Source organism: Narcine bancroftii, chromosome 5 (genome assembly GCF_036971445.1).
Source record: "Narcine bancroftii isolate sNarBan1 chromosome 5, sNarBan1.hap1, whole genome shotgun sequence".
Taxonomy (NCBI): domain Eukaryota; kingdom Metazoa; phylum Chordata; class Chondrichthyes; order Torpediniformes; family Narcinidae; genus Narcine; species Narcine bancroftii.
In genome coordinates, this window is record NC_091473.1 from 166,979,752 (window position 1) to 167,001,950 (window position 22,199).

The 22,199-nt window shown below is 41.9% G+C and overlaps 1 protein-coding gene across 1 annotated transcript in view; it reads left to right on the top strand.

Annotated features, from left to right (window-relative positions):
- The window catches only part of il17rd (interleukin 17 receptor D), a 96,575-nt gene that overhangs the window by 30,427 nt on the left and 43,949 nt on the right, over positions 1-22,199 (top strand). Inside the window, exons 2-3 of the mRNA XM_069939635.1 lie at positions 3,624-3,660; positions 8,354-8,479. Of these exons, the coding sequence (XP_069795736.1) occupies positions 3,624-3,660; positions 8,354-8,479 (163 nt within the window). The remainder of the gene's footprint in view (positions 1-3,623; positions 3,661-8,353; positions 8,480-22,199) is intronic.

Sequence of the window (22,199 nt, forward strand, 5' to 3'; positions counted from 1 at the left end):
TCCATGGTGAATCTTGGGGGAAAAAGAAGGGACTGTCCACATTATTTCTGTCACTTTTTAACTGGGCAAACTGAATATTAATTATCTATCTTGTGACAGAGTATATAGATATGTTTTTGGGAGATAAATTGGGAAAGGTTTGTTAGTGTAGGTCACATACAAACACTTTAAAACAAATCTTATTTGAAATACTGGAACTCTGCTAATGCTAGACATATCAGCCCCAGAACCTTTGCAAAAGCTTTGGAGAGTGCCCAAGAGACTTCACTAATGGATTGTTGTTTACAAAAAGGCAACAGATGAAAGATCTTGTTGGAGCTGCAGATTATCTGGAGCTGTTCTAAGGGTCATGTGGTTTTGCAAGCAGAGAGAGTCAAACAGGCTTTCGCTGTGTGTATGAGAGAGAGATAGAGAGAGATCACAGCCAGTATCAGCAGCTGGGACTGGAACAGGACAAACTGGCAAGCTTGTGGAAAACCCCATGTGGAAGACTGGTTGTAAGTGCTTAATTCAGCTTGGTCAAAGCCCTTGTGGTTCATGCAAGAGGAGAGGACTGGCTGCCTAATGTTTCACTTGGAATAAGAGAAATAAAATGGACTCTATGGTAACCTGAAAGAAAGAGATTATCATCTGGAGAACCCTGAACAGGGCTGGTTTCTTCAGTAAGTCACTGAAGTGGCTGGGAGTCCATTGTACAACAAATCTCTCTTTGAAAATTGACAAGAACCATTTACCTTTCAAGCACCAAAGCCTGGTGAACTTTATAAATGTTAAATTCTGTGCACAGTATCAGAATTGCCTGCAACCAGTGAACTTAGAGGATTAAGAAGTGAGATTAGACTGTGAACCAAAGAACTTTTCTGAATTTACACACACATTACATACACGGGCACTTAGAATTAGAAGGGGTTAAGTTAGTTTAAGTAAGTCAATAGTGATAAGTTAAAGTTTGATTCTGCTTTCAAGTTTAAAGTTAATTAAAAGCACCTTTTGTTTAAGTAACCATTTGTCTAGGCGAATATCTATTGCTGCTGGGTTTTGGGGTCCTCTGCAATCATAACAATCTATTATTTTTTGAATCTTTAATTCAATCAATTGTAGTTGTTTTTATTTATGAAGTATATGTTCAGATGCAGCTAGTAAGAATTCTGGTGCATATGTACATTGTACAATGTATATGATAATAAATGTATTGTCATTATCAACTATTTATGATGTGATAACAGTTGAAGTTTTGTAGATTTGAAATCATTAAATGGATTACAACCTCTCGTGTTATTGATTACTTTTTGGAGTTTTCAAAACATGAACCTTTCAGCAAAACCAAATGTAGATTAAGGGTAACTTAATATTCCTCAAATATCTTAAAAATCATTTGAATCTTAATGGACATTGTTGGTCATGTGATTAATGAATAAGATGAATGCGAAAGTCTTTGCTGCAACTTTCTAGGTAACACCAACGGTATAATTAACATACAAGATACCACAAAAAGAAAAAGATAAATCTAAAAGTAAGACTAAATAAATATTCATTTGGCTGGTAATGCAAAATATGTTTGGAAGTCCAACGTATGAGGGTTTTCTTCTCTGAAAAGCTATTTTGTAAATAATTGGTGGAATATTGGGGTGATGGATGATTTAGTGTTAACGTGGTGTGTGAGTTGTCTACTATTTGACTTTTACTTCTGGTCTTTCAGGATCTTGATTGCAGCTGAAAATGTGATAATAATGGTTAGAAGTGCCAATATGTCATGGGTTAGTTGCAATAAGCAATGTACTAAATTGCCATCATCTAAGTGTACAGCTTAATGTGGAAGTATTTCCTTGTACAAGATGAGAATAGGAATAGATGCCTGCGAAGCATGTATAAGATGTAAAGGTTACATTGGTGTTCACAGTATGCATTTAGGTATACAAAAAAATCCTAATTAAACTCACTTAATTTGAGATTGGACAGATTAGGTCTTTATTCTTTGGAGCGTAGAAGGTTGAGAGGGGATTTGATAGAAGTATTTAAGATTATGAAAGGGATAGACAGAGTGGATGTGGATAGACTATTTCCGTTAAGAGGAGGAAAGATTAAAACAAGAGGACATGAGTTAAGAATTAAGGGGCAGAGGTTTAGAGGTAACATGAGGGGGAACTTCTTTACTCAGAGAGTGGTAGCCGTGTGGAATGATCTTCCGGGAGAAATAGTGGTGGCGGAGTCAATTGTATTATTTAAGAAAAGGTTGGACAGGTATATGGATGAGAAGAAGATGGAGGGTTATGGGCATTGTGCAGGGAGGTGGGACTAGAAAGGGGTGTTTGGTTCGGTGCAGACTAGAAGGGCCTAATGGCCTGTTTCCGTGCTGTAATTGTTACGTTATGTTATTATTATTAGAAATGTGTGCTAAAGGTTAAGCAGATACAGTTTCCTCTACAGTCTGTCTACTGCATACTTTCATGTCACCCAGTGCAAGTGCTCTCTTTTTGAAACTTTCTGTTTTTAGGGCTGTGAGAAATAATTCCTTTTGAGTGGGGAAAAAAAATTAACTGGTGGTTTTGGGTCTGTGCTTCAGCTGCTCGGTTTCTCTTAATATTTTCTTGTCAGCATTGTTTTATTATAGGTTTGAAGCATGAAACTTTTCTATTCTGCTTTTTAAATGAGTAATCTATAATTGGAACATATACAGTAATCATAAAGGATGCTGAATAATAAACTCAAACTTGTATATTTGGGTCAACAGAACGCAGGCCATCTCCAGGTTTCAAAAGCCCGATTTATGCATTGTAGTGCACTCCCAGTAACCACAAAGACTAGGCTAAGGGAATGATAGGCTTTAATGTGCAGAAGAACCTTGCTGGCCCGGATCTTGGTATAGGAATGGCGGGAAGGGAGAGGTGGCTCGATCTTTATGTCCCAGGACACTCGGGTGAGGAGTCATAGGGTATGAGTCATCAGTGCACAGGCCAGCTCCATATATACAGTAGTCAATCATAACTGTATACAATGGAGGAAACATATAATCACATGGACATAGGTACATATGAACTACATCCTGTACCCATAATTTGTTAAATTCTAAAGTAAAATGAATGCCCGATCTCTCCACTTTAAGTACTGGAATTGTTCTTTCATATCAGTCTTGCATGACTTTGATGCCATTCATTCATTATAAATCCCGTGAAGATATGGTCAGTTTTTCATGTAATTTCCAACTTACGGGCAAAATCAATTCAAGGTATCTGGAAAAAACAGCACCTCTTTATTACCTGAGACACCTGTAGTTGGAGTTGAACCTTCTTGAGCTTAATTGGCTGCCGTAAATTGCCCTAAATGTGAAGATCATGGATACAATCTGGAATGGGGATGGGAATGTGCAAAGAATAAAATAGGTTAGGAAGAATGAATGCAAATGGATGTTGATGGTCTGTACAGATTGGTGGGCCGAAGGGCCTGTGTCTGTGCTGCGTAGCTATGTTTAAATGGATACTTTTGATGGCAAATTGGATCTAACCTGACACTAGACTCAAAGTGCAGACAGGTCTTTAAAGCACAATGCAGTTTTCATTTTAATATTTTCAGCCCTGTCAGAGATGTACATTTTTATTGATTATTGGTAAATTCTTATGTTTCAGGATAATGGAAGAACACTTTCAGGCTTCCGATATGAAGGTAAGGATGGTTACAGCTAAAAGTTTATTTTCAGGCAATTTTAAAACAATATTTTGCCTGTCTAGTCTCCTCCTCAATGCTCTCTTTTTTGGACTGTATTTCTGTCCACAGCGAGTAGTCTCTGGTTCTGTAATGGTTATTATTCATGTGAACCTTGGCAATACCAGTAGGCTATTCAATCAAGCCTCAGTGCTATCTTTGTCCAGTGTCCAGCCGCAAGTTGTCCAACCAAAAGTCAAAGGGGAGAAATCAGGCACTGCAACCCCAAGCAACTTCTTTCTTCCACCCCTCCTCCCTTTACCCCAGGCACTGCAGCAAAGGGTAGAACCCCATCCCCATTGAAGTCATGTAACTTTGTGGAGTTAGACTTTTCTTCCAAATAGAAATTGTTGCTTTTATAGCAGCAGCTACACTGCTCCTGCAATAACACACACAACCAGATGGGTTGAGCTCAGTGAGCAGACTACTTTATTGCAGGCTGTACTCCCAGCCCGGACTTGGCTGAGAACCACGTTGGAAGGCGCTGACGTCATCCGGGCATCACGTGTCCCCCAGCGCGGGTTTCTGAGCCCCGAGCTGGAAGGAAGGGAAACCCCTGACGGCGCCATTTTGGCCAGCTGCCCCGCCGCATGGCTTACAACCTGGGCCGGTTTGCCTGCCTTGTGGTGAGCCGCCACACTTTTTTCTGATTAATTTTGAAATTTAAAGCTTACAAGTAATCATTAATTGTTGATTGCTATAATTTTGATAATCCGTCAATAGTAAATCTTCCAAATTTTTTTCCCTGAACCGGATTTAAAGTTTTGCATTGGGTTTAAGATGCTCAATTAATTTTGTTATGATGCTTGCTCTATGCTCAGTGGGATTCACGGTGGAAGCTTGCATGGTAGTGGCTTTACTTGGATCCACGCATGCAAAGATTTTTTTTTCGGGTATAATTACTTAATACCATACCTTTTTGTTGCTTGTATTAAAGATGAGAGAAGTGACTTGTTTTTACTTGAATTGGATTTTAAATTAAAACAATAAAGCAAAAGAAGGTGCAATGTTCTTAAAAGATTTTATTTATCCTTATTTGAGTTATTTGCAGTTTTCTAAGTTCTAATTTCCATCCAGAGGATGGATTGGGCATTTTGAAATGATTCTGCTTGTGTTTCCTCAGAGTGACAGGATGAACTAAGGCTTCTTCAAGTTTTCTGTACTTTGACCATAATATTTCATTATAGATTGTTGGATCATAGCTCCTGCACTTGGATGTTAGATGAATATTCCTCCATCTGATTCTTGCTGAGTGTCCTGGCCAGTCTATCAAGTCCATGTAGTTCTTTGTAAATGAATTCTGTCAGCCCCACTTGCTTGCTGTGTCCTTGTGATGCTGCAGGTTATTTTCTAATTCTCTATTCATTTTCCTTTTGAAAGTTTTGATTTTTATTTCAGCCGTATTTTGGCAGGGATATGAATTATTTTCTGAGTGAGAAAAGCTTCAATTGCGTGTCCCTTGTATTTTTTATTCATCACCTAGATTTTCTCCTGTTTGCCATTTAAGATGCGGTAATTTCATGATTACAGGATTTCGCTTTGTGTACAATTGCAACAGAGTGTGAAGACTATCACTTTCAGATGTTCTCATGCATGTGTTTGAAATGGCAGATTATTAGTCTAGGTTCAGGAGCAAGCATTGGTCCTTTTCTGTAAGTTGACACATCCTCTGTATCGTGATCTCAAAAATTGTGGATGAAAGAAAATATTCTAAAGATGGACACATTGGCAGTGTCTTAAATTTGTTTTCGTAAGGATTCACCAGACTGATTCCATCAAATTTCTGCACATGGCTCTGCCATAAAATGCATTGTTGCAAAGTTACTGCAGAAACTATAAATGTAAATTTAAATTTAGACATGCAGCACAGTAACTGGGCTCTTCCAGCCCACGAGCCAAAGCTGCCCAAAACCCCCAATTAACCAACAACCCCTGTACGATTAGAGGGGTGGGAGGAAACCAGATGCCCACACATGCACAGAGTGAACTTATAAACTCGTATACAGGATTTGAACCCAGGTAGCTGTAATAGCGTTGCACAAACTGCTTCGCTAACCTTTCTGGTCAAAATGAAAGAAAGAGTCCCCTCCACAGCCAAAACCTGGGATTGAACCAGGGATATTTAGATCTTCAGCCTAACATTCTCCCAATTGAGCTCTTTCAGCTGCTGTAGTTAGATACTGAATTTCTACTTTGTTGCAGAATGTAGGAGATGAAATACAATACAGTACACAAAAGTGCGAAGGCAAGTTAGCAGGTCACACAGCATCTCTAGGAAGTAAAGGGTAACCAACATTTCGGGCCTGAGCCCTTCATCAAGGCCTCATGCGTAAAATGTTTGTGTCTCCCAGAAATATTTTGCTATATTAGATCCTTAAATCAACTTTGGAATAAATTACATTTACCTGTTGTATGTACACACAAGAATGCTGTTTGTTGACTTAATTATGGCATTCATCATGATCATACTTGAGTATCTGATAAGGAGGTTGAGTCTGCTGGGTCTAAACACCTCCCTCAGCAATTGGATTCTCAACTTGCTGTCGGGGAGACCTCAGGCAGTCCAGATCAGAAAGAGCACCTCCAAGACTATCACAATGAGAACGCCAGCCCCCAGGAGTGCTTGCTTAGTCCACTGCTGTTCACTCTGCAGCCAAGCACCTCGAACCACATCATCAAGCTTGCAGACAACCCGACAGTGGTGGGCCTAATCAGTAAGAAGGAGGAGGCACCATACAGGGACGAAGTGCAGTCATTAATGATCTGGTGCAGAGCAAACTACCTGTATCTGAACATTAAAAAAAACAAGAGATGGTTGTCGACTTCAGGAGGGCCCGGGGTGATCATGCTCTCCTGACCATTGACGGCTCTAAGATCAAGAGTATCAAATTCCTCAGCATGTATCTGACAGAGAACTTCATCTGGTCCCTTAACACCAGCTCCATTGCCAAGAAAGCCCAGCAGTGCCTCTACTTCCTGCGAAGGCTGAGGAAAGTCCATCTCCCACCCTCCATCCTCACTACATTCTAGAGAAGATGTATTGAGAGCATCCCGTGCAATTGTCTGGTTTGGTAGCTGTACCTCCTCGGACCACAAGACCCTGCAGAGGATAGTGAAGTCAGTGGAAAAGATCATTGGGGAACCTCTTCCGAGCATGGAGGAGATCTACTACAGTCAACACAGGTGGAAAGCAATAAATATTGTGAGAAAAAATATCAAGAAGTCCGCTGTCATCCGGGTTCTTGTGCATCTTGGATCCAGATCATTTGACAGATTCTTTTTATAAATGAAAGTTCTTTAAATCGTTTGCTATGTTATCAATGAACAAGTGAAATGTTTACTAGAAATCAAACCTGGCTTAATTGGGCAAATTCTCAAGTGGGGTTGTTTAATGATCATCTGTGTGCATCTAAAGAGCAAGAGATCTGGGCTTGCACTACCTGAGAATCCTGGGAATTATCCTATTATTAAATCAAATGTACTCTGTAAAGTAACAAAGAATTCCTTTGTCGTAAACAGAGTTATTTCGCAGCTTCAAATTATTTTTCTCCCGTTCCATGCCAACCACACTCTAAAAACACATTTTTTGCCAAATATTGGTTGGTTTCTCACATTGTTGTACCAATAAGTAGGAAGGGATGATAACTTGGTTATTTTGTAATTTAAAAGTTTGATGTTTATAGCCAGTCAACTTCAAATAAAAACAGACTATAAATTCCGAATAAACTAGCACAGGGTGTACAGACAGGATTTGCCTGGAGGGGGTGCCTTGTTTCCTATTGCACTCTACATGAATCAGGTAAATTCACTCTTGAGTTTAACTAAAACCATACTTTACAGATGAACAGTAATCCCATCCCATTTGATATTTCTTATTTTGCAGGACAATTACCTAATTCCCTGGCAGCTTGTGGACCAAGTGCAGACTTGCATTACCCTAAATTCAAAGCGGCATAATTATAAATTTTAGTTACATGATGCCAAGTTGAAATTTGTCCATTGAAATTTGGAGTTTTCTTTTGGTTGGCAGCTAATCTACATCTGTTCGCGTGGATTTGAGTTTAAATATGTTCAGCCATTCCACTAAGGCATCAGATTCCAAAGCTACCTCCTGTTTCACATCAACATAAGTCAAACAGGTTGCTTTATTTGAACCATGTCTTTCCTATTTAAGTAGCAAAATATATTAATTGAAACTTTTAATTAGGGAATTAATTAATCTGTCCCTCTTATTAAATCAAATGTACACTGTAAAATAACAAAGAATTCCTTTGTCGTAAACATTCTTTCACAGCTTCAAATTATTTTTCTCCCCTTCCATTCCAACCACATTCAAAAAAACACATTTATTTGCCAAATATTGAATATATCTGCATCTAAAATCTCACTTGAGAATTTAAATAAGGAGAATTATAATGGTGTGAAACTTAATCTGATGATTTATGTAACTGTTAGAGTCAAGAAATGTTATAAATATTTTTAACTAGTTTGTTTACTCTTTTTTTCCCCTCTGAATCCATCTTCACTTTTGAGTAGAGATCAAGTTCAATTAAATTTGCAGTTGACCAGATGTTTAACGAAACAATGCACATCACAAGGACAATTTGAACAATATTTGAGATGATAACAACTCATTCTTTTGCATTTTCACTAGACTGTTCATCAACTGGCAATGTGAAAGGGGAACATCAAATTGACAGAGTCAGAAACTTCTGTTTTAGTCAGTTTGTTCAAGGTGACCAGGTTGCAGTAAGATTTCAGTGGAGTCCAAGCCCATTGGGTAAGTCATTCATAAGTGGTATTAAATTTGGCTTGAAAGTTTAGTGGTGCACCGAGATTATTGTAAATAACCATTTATGAAATTAGTCATTCTGGTTTGTTTCACAATGTCACTATCCCAAATAGTGACACTAATAGCCACATTTTTGTCTTTACAATTTTTTTGTGAGTGTTTAACCACATGTCCTAAGCTTAAAGCAAATGTAAGAACAAAAATATTGGTGATTCAAAAATCATCAATAAACTAAATGTAGCCGAATCAAAAATGATTAAAAACATGTTTGGAATAGTGATGAATAGGTGACATTGTGAGACAGGCAAAGTAAATGCAATGGCGTGAATTACATTATTTTACTAAATGTCCTTTGCAATTGAAAGTTAATGACCAATTTCTAAACCAGATTTTTCAAACTGACCCCCTAAACTCTCATTTCACCTTAAGCAATCCCTATGCCATAAGTCCTCTGTGATCAGTCAGGGATTACTTAAAGTGGTATGTGAGTGGGAAGGAATGTTGAAAACCACTATTTTAATTGCCCCTCATTGACTCGTTATGTGCACGGTTTCATAACTCCACGGGAGATGGGCCAATGACAATTTTTCTCAAGCCAGATATTTTCAGTAATAATTGGGTCTAGAGCAGTGGTTCTCAACCTTTCCACGTAAATACCACCTTAAATAAACCCTTACTAATCACAGAGCACTTATGGCATAGGGATTACTTAAGATGGAATATAAGTTTATGGGGGAAATTTGAAAACCGCTGTCCTAAACCAATCCTTTGCTGAGTTATTTTGAAATAACTGGATTGTTTAGGACTTCTAATGGCTTGGTATGTAAATAGACCGTCATCTTATGCTTAAGCATTCCCTTGTGTTTGAGAATAATTTTCTTCACTTCCACTTCTATGGATTCTGAGGTGATGATTGAGGGACTGCTTCACATATGAGATAGCAGATAGCTAAGGGGGTAGTAAAGTCCCCCATTCAAGTCACTCTAAATGCTCCTCTTCCTCTTTCATTGATTGTGACCAGAGGTTCCAGGTGGTAGTGGAAATACAGGTAGTTACCGACTTGCGACCTATGCAACTATGACCATCCATACATACAACCAATAAAAACTATAAATTTTTTTAAATAAAGAAAAATATATGTAAATATAAAAATTATGCTTTTGGGGTGAAAAATAGGGGCCTTTCTATTGAAAATAGTGCCTATGGCAGGGATGGCCAACCTCTCGCAAGAGCTGGCATTGGTGGCTGCCATGTTATATTTGACGAACGATAAAACTGATGGAGTGAATTTCTGGCTTGCGTCCATTTTGAAATACGACCGGTTGGTCAAAACTGAACTCTGCCATAAGTTGGGGACTACCTATATTTCACTTTTTCAAGAAAACATTGAATACATCCTGAATCTTTTTTCTCTTTCTTCATGAGAGAGCTCAGAGTAGAGTGTCTTGTTATAGTGTAGAGTCAGGCATGCAGTAGATGTGGCTTGGCTAATGAAGATGCTAGACAGTTACAAGGTCCACAATGTTGAGAAGTTGGCTTTGGAAAGGATGCTGATATTGGTTTGTTTCTCCTTTCATTGAATATGGAAGTTTTACGAAGTTAGCACTGCTGATATCCTTCCTTGAAATGCTTGATGAAAGTTGCCAATGTCTGTGAAGTATGTAGAATGGCCCAGATCTCTGCCGTCCTACAGACTGAGGTTTTGCTAGGTTTGTAGACTTGAACTTCAATTGTCCTTTTCCTCAATTGACCACAGATGAGGCTGATGTATTGAGGTAGTAGTATTGAGAGAAGTGTCCTGCATTGTTTGGCTCATCCTCACATATGCGTTGATGAACAAATCAACAACCTCTTTTAGCTTGACTTCTGCACACAAAACTGGGACACCTACACAAACTGAGATTCTGGTATCGTTGGATTTGGAGTAAAATGGTTGTACCTTGAACAGTTCTTCATTAGCTCTGAAGATTGTCCATTCCCATGGAAATAGGACATTGAAGTAGCAGGACACTGAGTCCTGTTCAATATTCCACCGAGTATTAGCATAACACATGGCCTTCATGGCTTTGTAGATTTATGTACATACAACCCTACAATTCTTTTTCCTGTAGGTGAGGCAGAATTTCCATTTATTGGTAGTGGAAAAAAAATCTATACAACATAAAGAACTGTAAACAGATAACAAATGTAAACAAATTGTGCAATTCAGAGAAAATTTTAAAAATCAATAAAGTCCATAAGTAAGAGTCCTTAAATGAGCCCCTGATTGAGTTTGTTGAGGAGTCTGATGATGGAGCAGCAGTTCCTGAATCTGGTGGTGCGAGTCTTGTGGCACCGATACCTCTTCAAAGCAGCAGTGAGAACAGAATGTGTGAGGTGGTCTGGATCCTTGATGACCGCTGCTGCTCTCTGACAGCAGTGTTCCCTGTAGATGTTCTCGATAATGGGGAGGGTTTTGCCAGTGATGTCCTAGGCTATGTCCACGGCCTTTTGGAGGGTTTTACACTCGGGTATTGATGTCCCCATAGCAGACCAGGATGTAGCCAGTCAGTACTTGTTCTGCCACATATCAGTAGAAATTTGGCAGGGGTTCTGATGACATACCAAACTGCCACAAAATTCAGAGTAGAGACACTGTGTCCAGGAAAGATCCTCTGATATAGGGACTCCCAAGAACTTAAATTTGCTTACCCTTTATACTTCTGATCCCCCGATGTATGTCTCTGGCTTTCCTTTCCTGAAGTCAACAATCAGCTCCTTTGTTTTGGTGACATTGAGAGCAAGGTTGTTGTTGGTGCACCATTCAGCCAAATTTCCAATCTTCCTCCTGTATGCTGACTGATCACCCCTTTTTAGAGAACCCACTACCGTGGTATCATCAGTGAATTTGTAGATGATGATGATGTTGTTGTTGCACCAAGCCCCACAGACAAATGTGTATAGCAAGTAGAACAGGGGACTAAGAATGCTGCTCTGTGGTGCTCTGGTATTGATGGAGATTGTGGAGGAGGTGTTCTTGCCTGATTGTGGTCTGGAGATGAGAAAATCCAGGATCCAATTACACAGTGGGGAGTTGAGTCCTAGGTCTTGGATTTTGCTGATCAGTTTTGAAGGGATGATGGTGTTAAATGCCGAATTGTAGAGCATCTCGATGAATGTATCTTTGCTGTCCAGGTGTTACAGGGCTTGGTGTAGAGCCCATGGGATGGCATCTGCCATAGGCATGTTTCTACAGTAGGTGAACTGGAACATATCCGTGTTGTTTCTCAGACAGGAGCTGATGAACTTCAACACCAGCTTTTCAAAACACTTCTATCACCGTTGATGTAAGTGCTACTGGTCTTGGTCACTGGTATAATTAATGCCTATTTGAAACGGGTGGAGTGAGATGTTGAAGATATTTGTGAATACATTGGTAAGTTTAATACTCGATCAGGTATCTCTGCAGGGAAGAATTCTGTTCGTGTTCTCCTTCCCCTGCCCTCTCACTCTTAAATGTTATGGAAGTTGTGAACCACCTCAGATGGATCTTGATGGACTTCTCAGAGTGAGGTTTGAGTGCCATGAAGAAATGCTTATTTTCCTGGAGCAGATCTGTAATGTTCCCAATGATAGTAGCACAATACATTTGAACAATGAGTTCTTATAAAAGACTGTATTTTTATCTGGTGAAGTGTTTGTTTCTAAGAACTCTTGTAAAGAGAATTGTAAAGGGCCCTGGCAAAGAGTTTCTTCAACTCAAGAAAAAAATATCCTATGTATCAAAGATGATATATTTCATCTCTGACTTTTTAAGCAATTGAGATTCAAACTATCTGTTATCTAAAAGGCTACTCTAGAGAAGCTCTTGTTTGAGTTGCTTGTTACCAGTTTTTTTTCTATCCTTTCAACCCCTCCAGTAACTTTAAAGACCTCTGGTATTTTCACCAGCTCTGGTAAATACTTGTATTAATTTGCACCTTCTCGTGTGTATTCTTATCCTGTTTATAATATGGAAACTGGCACAACATTGCGAAGTGTAGCCTTGTTAAATTAATTGTTTATACTTCTAATATTCAGTTGATCTGGTGAGTTTAATATTCAGAACGCTAATGCTGAAACCATATCATTCTTCACTCAGAGAGTGTTGGCTGAGTGGAATGACCTTCCAGAAGAGGTGGTCGCAGCAAAGTCAATTTTGTTATTTAAGGAAAAATTGGATAGGTGTATGGATTGGAGGGGATTGGAGGGTTATGGGCAAAGTGCAAGTAGGTGAGATCACTTAGATTGGTATGGACTAGATGGGCCAAGATGGCCTGTTTCTGTACTGTAATTCCTATATATATATATGAAGCCTGGTTTGATGGAATAGCAAATGTATCAGCAGCTAGTCCCTATTGATGAAATTGTACATAATTTTGGAGTTGTTGAGATTATTGATTTGATATCGGACTATTCAATCTGGATAGTGTTGGGTGATGTAGAGCATCTTTCATGTGTCCAGCGGTAGAATAAGGTTACAGGACAGGATAAAGTCAGTAACTCTGGAATGATCATATGATGGAAAGATCCCAAAAAAACTGAAAGAGAAAAATCTTTGATTAGAACTAAAGTTAGAATATGTGGAACAACATAGAAAGTTGGAAAGAAAGGTTGTAGAGTTACTGGTATTTGGCGACATTCATTCAAATTACAGTAACTTATGACGACTCATCCTTTGCTTCGGTGAGTAAAACAGGCTCAAAACCTCTTTTTTGGACCATGATTTGTTGCTTAGAACACAGAACATAATGAAAAAATTGATGTTTAGATATTTTAAATTTAATAGATAATTGTTCAAAATAAGCAACATTTTGATCAATATAGAGATCTAGAAAAGCTTAGCCATTGAGTATAACTGATATTTTGGACCGAAGGTTTTGAAAAAAGGAATTGTGTAGAAAAGGGCTAATCAATAAAAACCTATGGTAATCAAAATGTTTTCTAAATTGAAACCAAATTCTCAAAGTGTGCCTGACTACCAAATTATCAGTTAACTTGGAAGCCAAAAAAGGCAAGGGTGCTCCAAGTATCGAATGGAGAGAATACCTTTTAGTTGACTTAATATCTAGGTCAATCCGTCTTGAAGCACGTTGGTATTCATTATGATGAATCCAAATAGTAATATATCTAATATTTGCTGCCAGGAATAAATTCTAAAATTAGGTAATGCCAACCTCCATTGTTTTTTAGTATTTTGAAGGAAACTTTTTTTGAAGTGGGACGGTTGTTTTTCCAAACAAGAAGAGAGAGAATTTAATGAACCAAAAAAGGATTTAGGATATATAAAAATTTAGGAAAAATATTCATTTTGATAATATTAATATATCCAATTAAAGTCATCAAGAGGAGACCATTGAGATAGGGACTTCTTAACATGATTCAGTAGGGGAAGGAAATTTTCCTTAAACAGATTATTAAACTTTTTACTAATAGTAATGCACAGATAGTTGAGCTGATTTTTAACAATTTTAAAAAGGACATAAGAATTTAAGGAGCAGGAAGAATTCAAAATGAATATTTCACTCTTCTGCAGGTTTAATTTATAGCCTGAAGACTGATCAAATTGACTAAGAAGTAGCAAAATATGTGAATGGAATGGTCAGGAATGGATATGTATCGCAGAAGATAATCAACATAGAGATTCCAGAGATCTCTGCTCATTTGCCAAAAAGCAACCGCTAATAGTTCCAAAGTCAAATTAAATAGAGGAGGGCTTCAGGGACAACCCTGTCTGGCTCTTTTATGCAGTTTAAAGGGTTTGGATTTGATTGAATTAGAGAAAATTGAAGTTGTAGGGGATAGGTATATCAATTTTATCCAATCCTTTAATGTTGAGCCTTCCCCAGGATTTGGATCTTAACCTTATTTGGGAGATATATAGTTTTAAACCCAATCATAAAAGATTGCTTTCTGCCCTTTAAAAATTACTTTTAAGATCTAGGGATAGTTCCCTGGGTGGTATTAAGAAAATACAACGCTGGTGGAAGCGTTCTAGGAGCCGTAGGTGGTGCCGGTAGAGGACCCATGATTCGGAGCCGAACAGGAGTGTGGGTATGACAACGGCTCTGTATACGCTTATCTTTGTGAGGTTTTTCAGTTGGTTGTTTTTCCAGACTCTTTTGTGTAGTCTTCCAAAGGCGCTATTTGCCTTGGCGAGTCTGTTGTCTATCTCATTGTCGATCCTTGCATCTGATGAAATGGTGCAGCCGAGATAGGTAAACTGGTTGACCGTTTTGAGTTTTGTGTGCCCGATGGAGATGTGGGGGGGCTGGTAGTCATGGTGGGGAGCTGGCTGATGGAGGACCTCAGTTTTCTTCAGGCTGACTTCCAGGCCAAACATTTTGGTAGTTTCCGCAAAGCAGGACGTCAAGCGCTGAAGAGCTGGCTCTGAATGGGCAACTAAAGCGGCATCATCTGCAAAGAGTCTCCGCTCCATCCTCAACATCCATTGGAGCGTTTACACCCCTAACGTCGAAGTACTCGAGATGGCAGAGGTCGACAGCATCGAGTCCACGCTGCTGAAGATCCAGCTGCGCTGGATGGGTCACGTCTCCAGAATGGAGGACCATCGCCTTCCCAAGATCGTGTTATATGGCGAGCTCTCCACTGGCCACCGTGACAGAGGTGCACCAAAGAAAAGGTACAAGGACTGCCTAAAGAAATCTCTTGGTGCCTGCCACATTGACCACCGCCAGTGGGCTGATAACACCTCAAACTGTGCATCTTGGCGCCTCACAGTTTGGCGGGCAGCAACCTCCTTTGAAGAAGACCGCAGAGCCCACCTCACTGACAAAAGGCAAAGGAGGAAAAACCCAACACCCAACCCCAACCAACCAATTTTCCCTTGCAACCGCTGCAATCGTGTCTGCCTGTCCCGCATCGGACTTGTCAGCCACAAACGAGCCTGCAGCTGACGTGGACTTTTTCCCCCTCCATAAATCTTCGTCCGCGAAGCCAAGCCAAAGAAAAGAAGATTAAGAAAATATAGGAAACAAGACTTTCAACGACCATTTGCAGAAACTACATGGGATTCTATTTTGAAGTGTGTTCATTCATCTTCGCTTTGTGCTAGGCATTCATTAATTCAATTTAAAATAGTCCATCGGGCACACTTTATCAAGGTTCAGTTTGCTAAATTTTATCCTAGCATCTCTAAATGGGGAAGGTACTTTGTATCTCATGTTTTGGCTATGTCCTTCTCTTTTTAATTTCTGGCAATGCGTATTTCACACCCTATCGTGAGTTCTTAATATTAACTTGACACTTAGCCCTTTTGGAGTGAGTGGACCAATGGATTTAACATGGACTTTTTCACAATCCCATGTACTTCCCTCATGGCTAGAGGGGCCATTTTACTGTGATGGAAAGATGCTGTCCCTCCCATCCATAATCAATGATTGTCAGATGTGATGGCATGTCTCTTTCTAGAAATAATTAGGTGTTCTACTGTAATGGATTTTAACTTTCTCTCTCTTGGGGTCCTTTTCTCAATTACTATAAAAATTTGTAGATTAATTATTTTGGGGTTTTTTTCATGATCCCATAGTTGTTATTTGCTCCATATTACCCTGCTATTTTCACCATTTAGACTCCTTAACTTGGCCAGCTGCCCTCATATGGTTTGATTCTTAATATGAGATTATATGGTTTTTTTTTCTCTCTTTCCCTTTTTTTACATTTAATACCATGGGGTCATATGTTCATTGTTATTTGATCCTTGTAACTCCATATTAATTTACTTGGTTATTATTACTGTAGGTATTTTGCATATGTTAAAATGAATAAAAAGATTGGAAAAAGAAAGAACAAGAACATAAATTGCACAAAAATAGACCCACTAGTGCCTGATGTCAGTGCTGAACATGATCAAATTTAAACTGCACATCTGCTTGCATGTGGCTTATATGGCTCAATTCCTGCCTTTTTGTGTCTGTATATGTCCCTTAAATGATATTATTGTTGTGTGTGTGTGTGTGTTTTTTTAAAAAGAGCTTGTATGTAAATATCTTGTAACCATTTCCCCTCTCACGTTCAAGCTATGCCCTTTAGTATTTGACATTTCCACAGTGGGAATGAAGAATTGGACTATCCAATTTTAGATACTCCTCTCATAATTTTTTATATCCGTCTATCCAATTGCCCCTCAGCCTTCAATCCTCAGGAGAAAGGAAGGAAGAGGGCGGAGAAGCCTAAGGAGATAATTCCATGGAGTATTTTACAAGATAATTATTTTTCTCCAAATAAAGCAAGTAAAGGATATTGACAAAAGTATTTACACAAAAATAGTTTACTGTGATCAGTCGGTACAAAGGACCAAATGGATAATAGTCCAGTACTGAAACAATTGAACTTTTAGGAATCATTTATGTTAGGCATGCAAAGATCAAGCAACTACATTAAAATGTAAGCAAATCATAGACAACTTACAAAAGGGGTGTAATCAACTCGAAATCTAGGATACCTGAATAAATCTTTGTCTTTACATAATAATAATGGATTTTATTCATTTCATCATTCCATGGACACCATAATTTTTTTTAACCCGAGATAGGGCATTTAATTCATTGAACTTTTGTTATTAAATGCCATGTAATTGTCACGATCAATTGCAGTCCTTTTAAAAGAAAATGTCTTTGTTCAGGATGTTTATCAAATAATGTGGAATCTGTCTACACTGGTTCAATTGATATTGGTAATCTGATGCTTCAGAGAAGCATACCAAATTTGCGAGTAATGAACAAGACAATGTTTATGCATGTCCCTTTATTGTTTGTCCTTTCTTTTCTTTGGCTTGGCTTCGCGGACGAAGATTAATGGAGGGGTAATGTCCACGTCTGCTGCAGGCTCGTTGGTGGCTGACAAGTCCGATGCGGGACAGGCAGACACGGTTGCAGCGGTTGCAAGGGAAAATTGGTTGGTTGGGTGTTGGGTTTTTCCTCCTTTGTCTAACAAATTGGAAAGCAGCTAGAGGGTTTATTCAGTTTCAGGCCTAAACTCCTCCCTTTGTAGTTCACAGAAGTGAGATTTTGTATGCAGAATAGTGGAACATGCAAACTCATCTGGCACCTTAAATTTACCGATGTCATTGAGATAAAATCTGTTGGAAACGTGTGGGATGATGTGATATTGAATGAAAAGGCTTAAACCTTTGCTGTTTTTGGAATATGAACAATTGAAAAATCACCATAGAAGGCACAGGTGGAAATTGATGAAATAAAGAGTGGATGAAAGACTTTTGCTTAAAAGCATTCAAAACGTAACAAACAATTTCTAAAATGATCAATTCCTTGGAATGTAATTCTGACATGGTTTGCCTGATTCCTGGAGGGCTCAGTGGTCCAGCAAGTCACGAGGCACAGGAACGACCATGCCAAGCCCGCCCCTAGTGTTGCGGTAGAGCACCCGGCCCCTGCAGGGGCCCCCAAGAGCATAACCAAGGCCACAGCATCCACTCCAGTCCACTGCTTCTACCACCAGCGCTGGGGAGCCAAGGCTCGGAAGTGTTGTCAGCCCTGCTCATTTCAGGGTAACGACCAGGCCGGCCGCTGTTAATGGCTGCGGCAGCTGGCCAAGGACACAACCTCCTCTACCTGCGGGACTCGGTCAGTGGTCAGCGGTTCCTCATTGACACTGGAGCCCAGATCAACGTCATCCCGGCCGTGGCCGTCGAGTCCAGGAACCGACCTCGTGGACCTCCCCTCCATGAGGCCAACGCAATGGCAATCCGGATGAATGGAGATAAGACAGTCCACTTCCAGATCGGCCAACGGAATTTCGCGTGGAGATTCACCATCTTGTCCCTCCCGACTGCCATCCTGGGTGGAGACTTCCTCCTCGCACATGGGCTTCTGGTGGACATTCGAGGTAGGTGCCTGGTGGATACCCATACCTTCCAGGCCGTTCGCCTCGACGCCTCCCGCTCGGAGCAACCGCAAATGGCCATGATCAGCACGTCCAGAGACGAGTTCGAGAGAATCCTGGATGAGTTCCCGACACTCCTCAAGCCACAGTTCTCCGCTGCCTCACTGCACCACGGGGTGTTCCACCACATCCCCACCCAGGGCCTGCTGGCTCATGCCAAGGAACGCCGGCTCCTGCGTGACAAGCTCCAGGTGGCGAAGGAGGAGTTTTCACACCTGTTGGAGCTGGGGATCATTTGGCGGTCCGACAACCAGTGCGCCTCATCACTCCACCTGGTCTCGAAATCCTCCGGTGGATGGCGTCCCTGCAGAGACTATCGATGGCTCAACGAGGCAACAATTCCTGACCGTTAGCCATCCCTCACATCCAAGACTTTACAGCCAACCTGCACAGTGTGAGGGTTTTCTCCAAGGTTGACCTGGTGCACGGATATCACCAGATCCCGGTGCACCCTGAGGACATACCCAAGATGGCCATCAACACCCCCTTTGGCTTGTTCGAATTCCTGCACATGCAGTTCGGGCTAAAGAACGCCGCTCAGACCTTCCAGCACCTCATGGACTCTGTGGGCAGGGTGTTGGATTTTGTCTTTATTTATTTGGATGACATCCTTGTCGCCAGCGAGGACTGGGTGCAACACAAGGCCAAGTGCCAGTTTTGGAAAGAGTCCATTCAGTTCCTGGGCCATACCATCACGGGCGAAGGAGCCACGGCCGCTGCTGCGAATGTCGCCGCTATCAGGGAGTTCCCACGCCCGGACAGCCTTAAGGGGCTGCAGGAGTTCACGGGTATGGTCAACTTTTACAACCGCTGCATCCCGGGAGCTGCACGCATCATGCAGCTGCTATTCGCCCTCATCGCAGCCAAGCACAAAACGCTTGCTTGGAACCCAGAAGCCTGCACCGCATTCGAGGCCACCAAGGATGCCCTTGCGAAGGCCACCATGCTCGCCCACCCGCACACTGACCTGCATATGGCACTCTCTGTCGATGCCTCTGCCACAGCTATCGGTGCCGTCCTGGAGCAGCAGGTGAATGGGCATTGGAAGTCGCTGGCATTCTTCAGCCACCTGCGCTACTCGCCGGAACGCAAGTATAGTGCCTTCGACTGCGAGTTACTGGATATATTCTGGCGGTGCGGCATTTCCACTATATTTTGGAGGGGAGGACTTTTACCATCTTCACCGGCCACAAACCCCTTACCCAGGCGCTCGCGAAGGCAAAGGTCCTTGGTCGGCCCGCCAGCAGCATCACCTCTCCTTTGTGTCGGAATTTACCACCAACATTCGGCACAAGGCTGCGGCAGCTGGCCAAGGACACAACCTCCTCTACCTGTGGGACTCGGTCAGTGGTCGGCGGTTCCTCATTGACACTGGAGCCCGGGCACTCTCGTGCCCGGCCTTGTCTTTGACCAGCTCGCCTGGGACCAGAAGTCTGATGAGGAGACTAGGGCCTTCAAGACTGCCATCACATGGCCCTGCGTTTCTGAGACCTCCCGACTCCGAGCGGCGAAGGCACCATCCTGTGCGATATCTCTTTGGGCACCCCACGGCCAGTTGTTCCCCAGCAGTGGTGCAGGCAAGTCTTCTGTCACATCCACGACCTTTCACATCCGTCCGTCAGGTCCACGGTCTGGATGGTGGCAGAACAGTTCGTGTGGCATGGGCTGCGGAAGCAGATTGCGGGCTTGGCCAGAACATGCACCCATTGCCAGACGTCCAAGGTGCACAGGCACACCAGGTCCCCCGTACAGGAGTTCGAGCACATCCGGGAACGATTCAGCCACATTTACGTGGACATCGTCGGGCGCTTACCCGTTTCCCGGGGTAACCATTACCTGTTTATGGTGGTGGACCGTACCACTCGGTGGCTCGAGGCAATCCTGATGCCAGATGCCTCCACCGACTCCTGTGCCCGAGCACTTTTGCATGGTTGGGTTACCCGGTTCGGCGTCCCGGGTCACCTCACCAGCGATCGGGGCGCCCAGTTCACATCTCCGCTCTGGGCACAGCTCGCCAATAGGTTGGGGATCCAGCTACACTGCACCACGGCCTACCACCTGCAGGCCAATGGACTGGTTGAAAGTCTGCACCGCCACCTTAAGTCGGCACTCATGGCCCGCCTCATCGGTCCTGACTGGGTGGAAGAACTGCCTTGGGTGCTCCTGGGCATCCGCTCCACTCTCAAGGAAGATCTGCAGGCGTCATCAGCTGAGCTGGTCTACGGTGCGCCACTGGCACTACCTGGTGAGTTCGTCAATGCACCTCACAATCCCCAGCGGTTGTAGCACGAACTACTTCCTCACCTCAGGGATTGCTTGGACTTGTTTGAACCCCCACCGCCGCCCAGGCATGGCACCCGCCCGTCTCACGTTCCTGGCGAACTGCTTTCCGTGGAGTATATTTTTACTCGGCAGGGCGTGACCGCGGCACCTCTGCAGCGACCATACCAGGGGCTTTACAGGGTTGTACAACGTTCCGCCTCTACATTCACGCTGGACATTGGCGGCAGGCGGGAGCTGTTTACCATGGACAGGCTGAAGCCAGCACACCTCGATCCCACCAAGCCCATGGTCGTTGTTCAGCCCAAGAAGCGAGGCCACCCGGTGAAAAAGGACATTGGCACCGGTTCTGTGGGGGGGGGGGCTGTGTGGCAGCTCACCACCAGGCAGGCGAACAGGCCCCACCTGTAAGCCACGCGGCGGGGCAGCTGGCCAAAATGGCGCCATCGGGGGAGTTTCCTTCCTTCCAGCTTGGGGCTCAGAAACCCAAGCTGGGGGACCACGTGACACCTGGATGACATCAGCTTCTTCCAGCACGGTTCTCAGCCAGGTCCGGGCTCGGAGTATAAGTGCAGCCCAGCAGCCTGCAATAAACTAGTCTGCTCACTGAGCTCAACCCGTCTGGTTGTATGTGTTATTGCAGGAGCAGTGTAGCTGCCGCTACAGTAGGTCGAATAGTTAGTGCTTGCATTTTAATGCCATGGTACATTTTAATGCCATGGTACCTTTTAATGTCTGTTTGACTGAACACGTTCATAAGTGTAGTTTAAATTTTTGCTTTTGTTCTTGTTCCTTTCTTGAACTAGAAGTGACCCAGGCTTATGGAGTTCTTAAAAAAAGCACCTCATTTTGGGACAGAAGCAAAAGTTTCTTGTATATATTACAATGACAAAGAGGCTAAGGCCCAGATCATTTGGTGACAGATGTCACACAGCAGAAATAATGAAAAGGAACAGAATGCAGCCTTGTCTCTTTCACACCTGCAGCTTAGACATCAGAGTTTGATGTGCATGAATGGACAGTAAGAGGATGCTTTAGTGTGAACTGTATTGTGGTCTGTCTAAATGGCAGGAATTTGTTTTGTTTCAACCCCCTGTGTAATTATTGTTTCTTCCTCTGTATGGAGTAATAGGCATTGCTTCATCTGCTTTGGAGCTTTTTGGCACTCTTTTATTGATTGTTAATAATTTTTTGAGTTGTTTAAAAAAAAATGGCCTTTGTTAATAAATTCATGATTTTAAAAAGTATTGCATAAAATGTGAGATGTCACATTGCATTAATAATGTAGATTATTTGACGGTAGATTATAATAACTACAGTTGAATTCGGAAGCAAAGAGATGGCCTACTTGACCCATTCCAAAAACATTAGAAAATGCACTGTTCCTTACGCTCCCTTGATTAATGTTCAGACATTGAAGTAAAGCACTTGCTTTATTAATCTGGTTCCTTGCACCATGCAAATCAGATTACAGTTTCAGCAACTT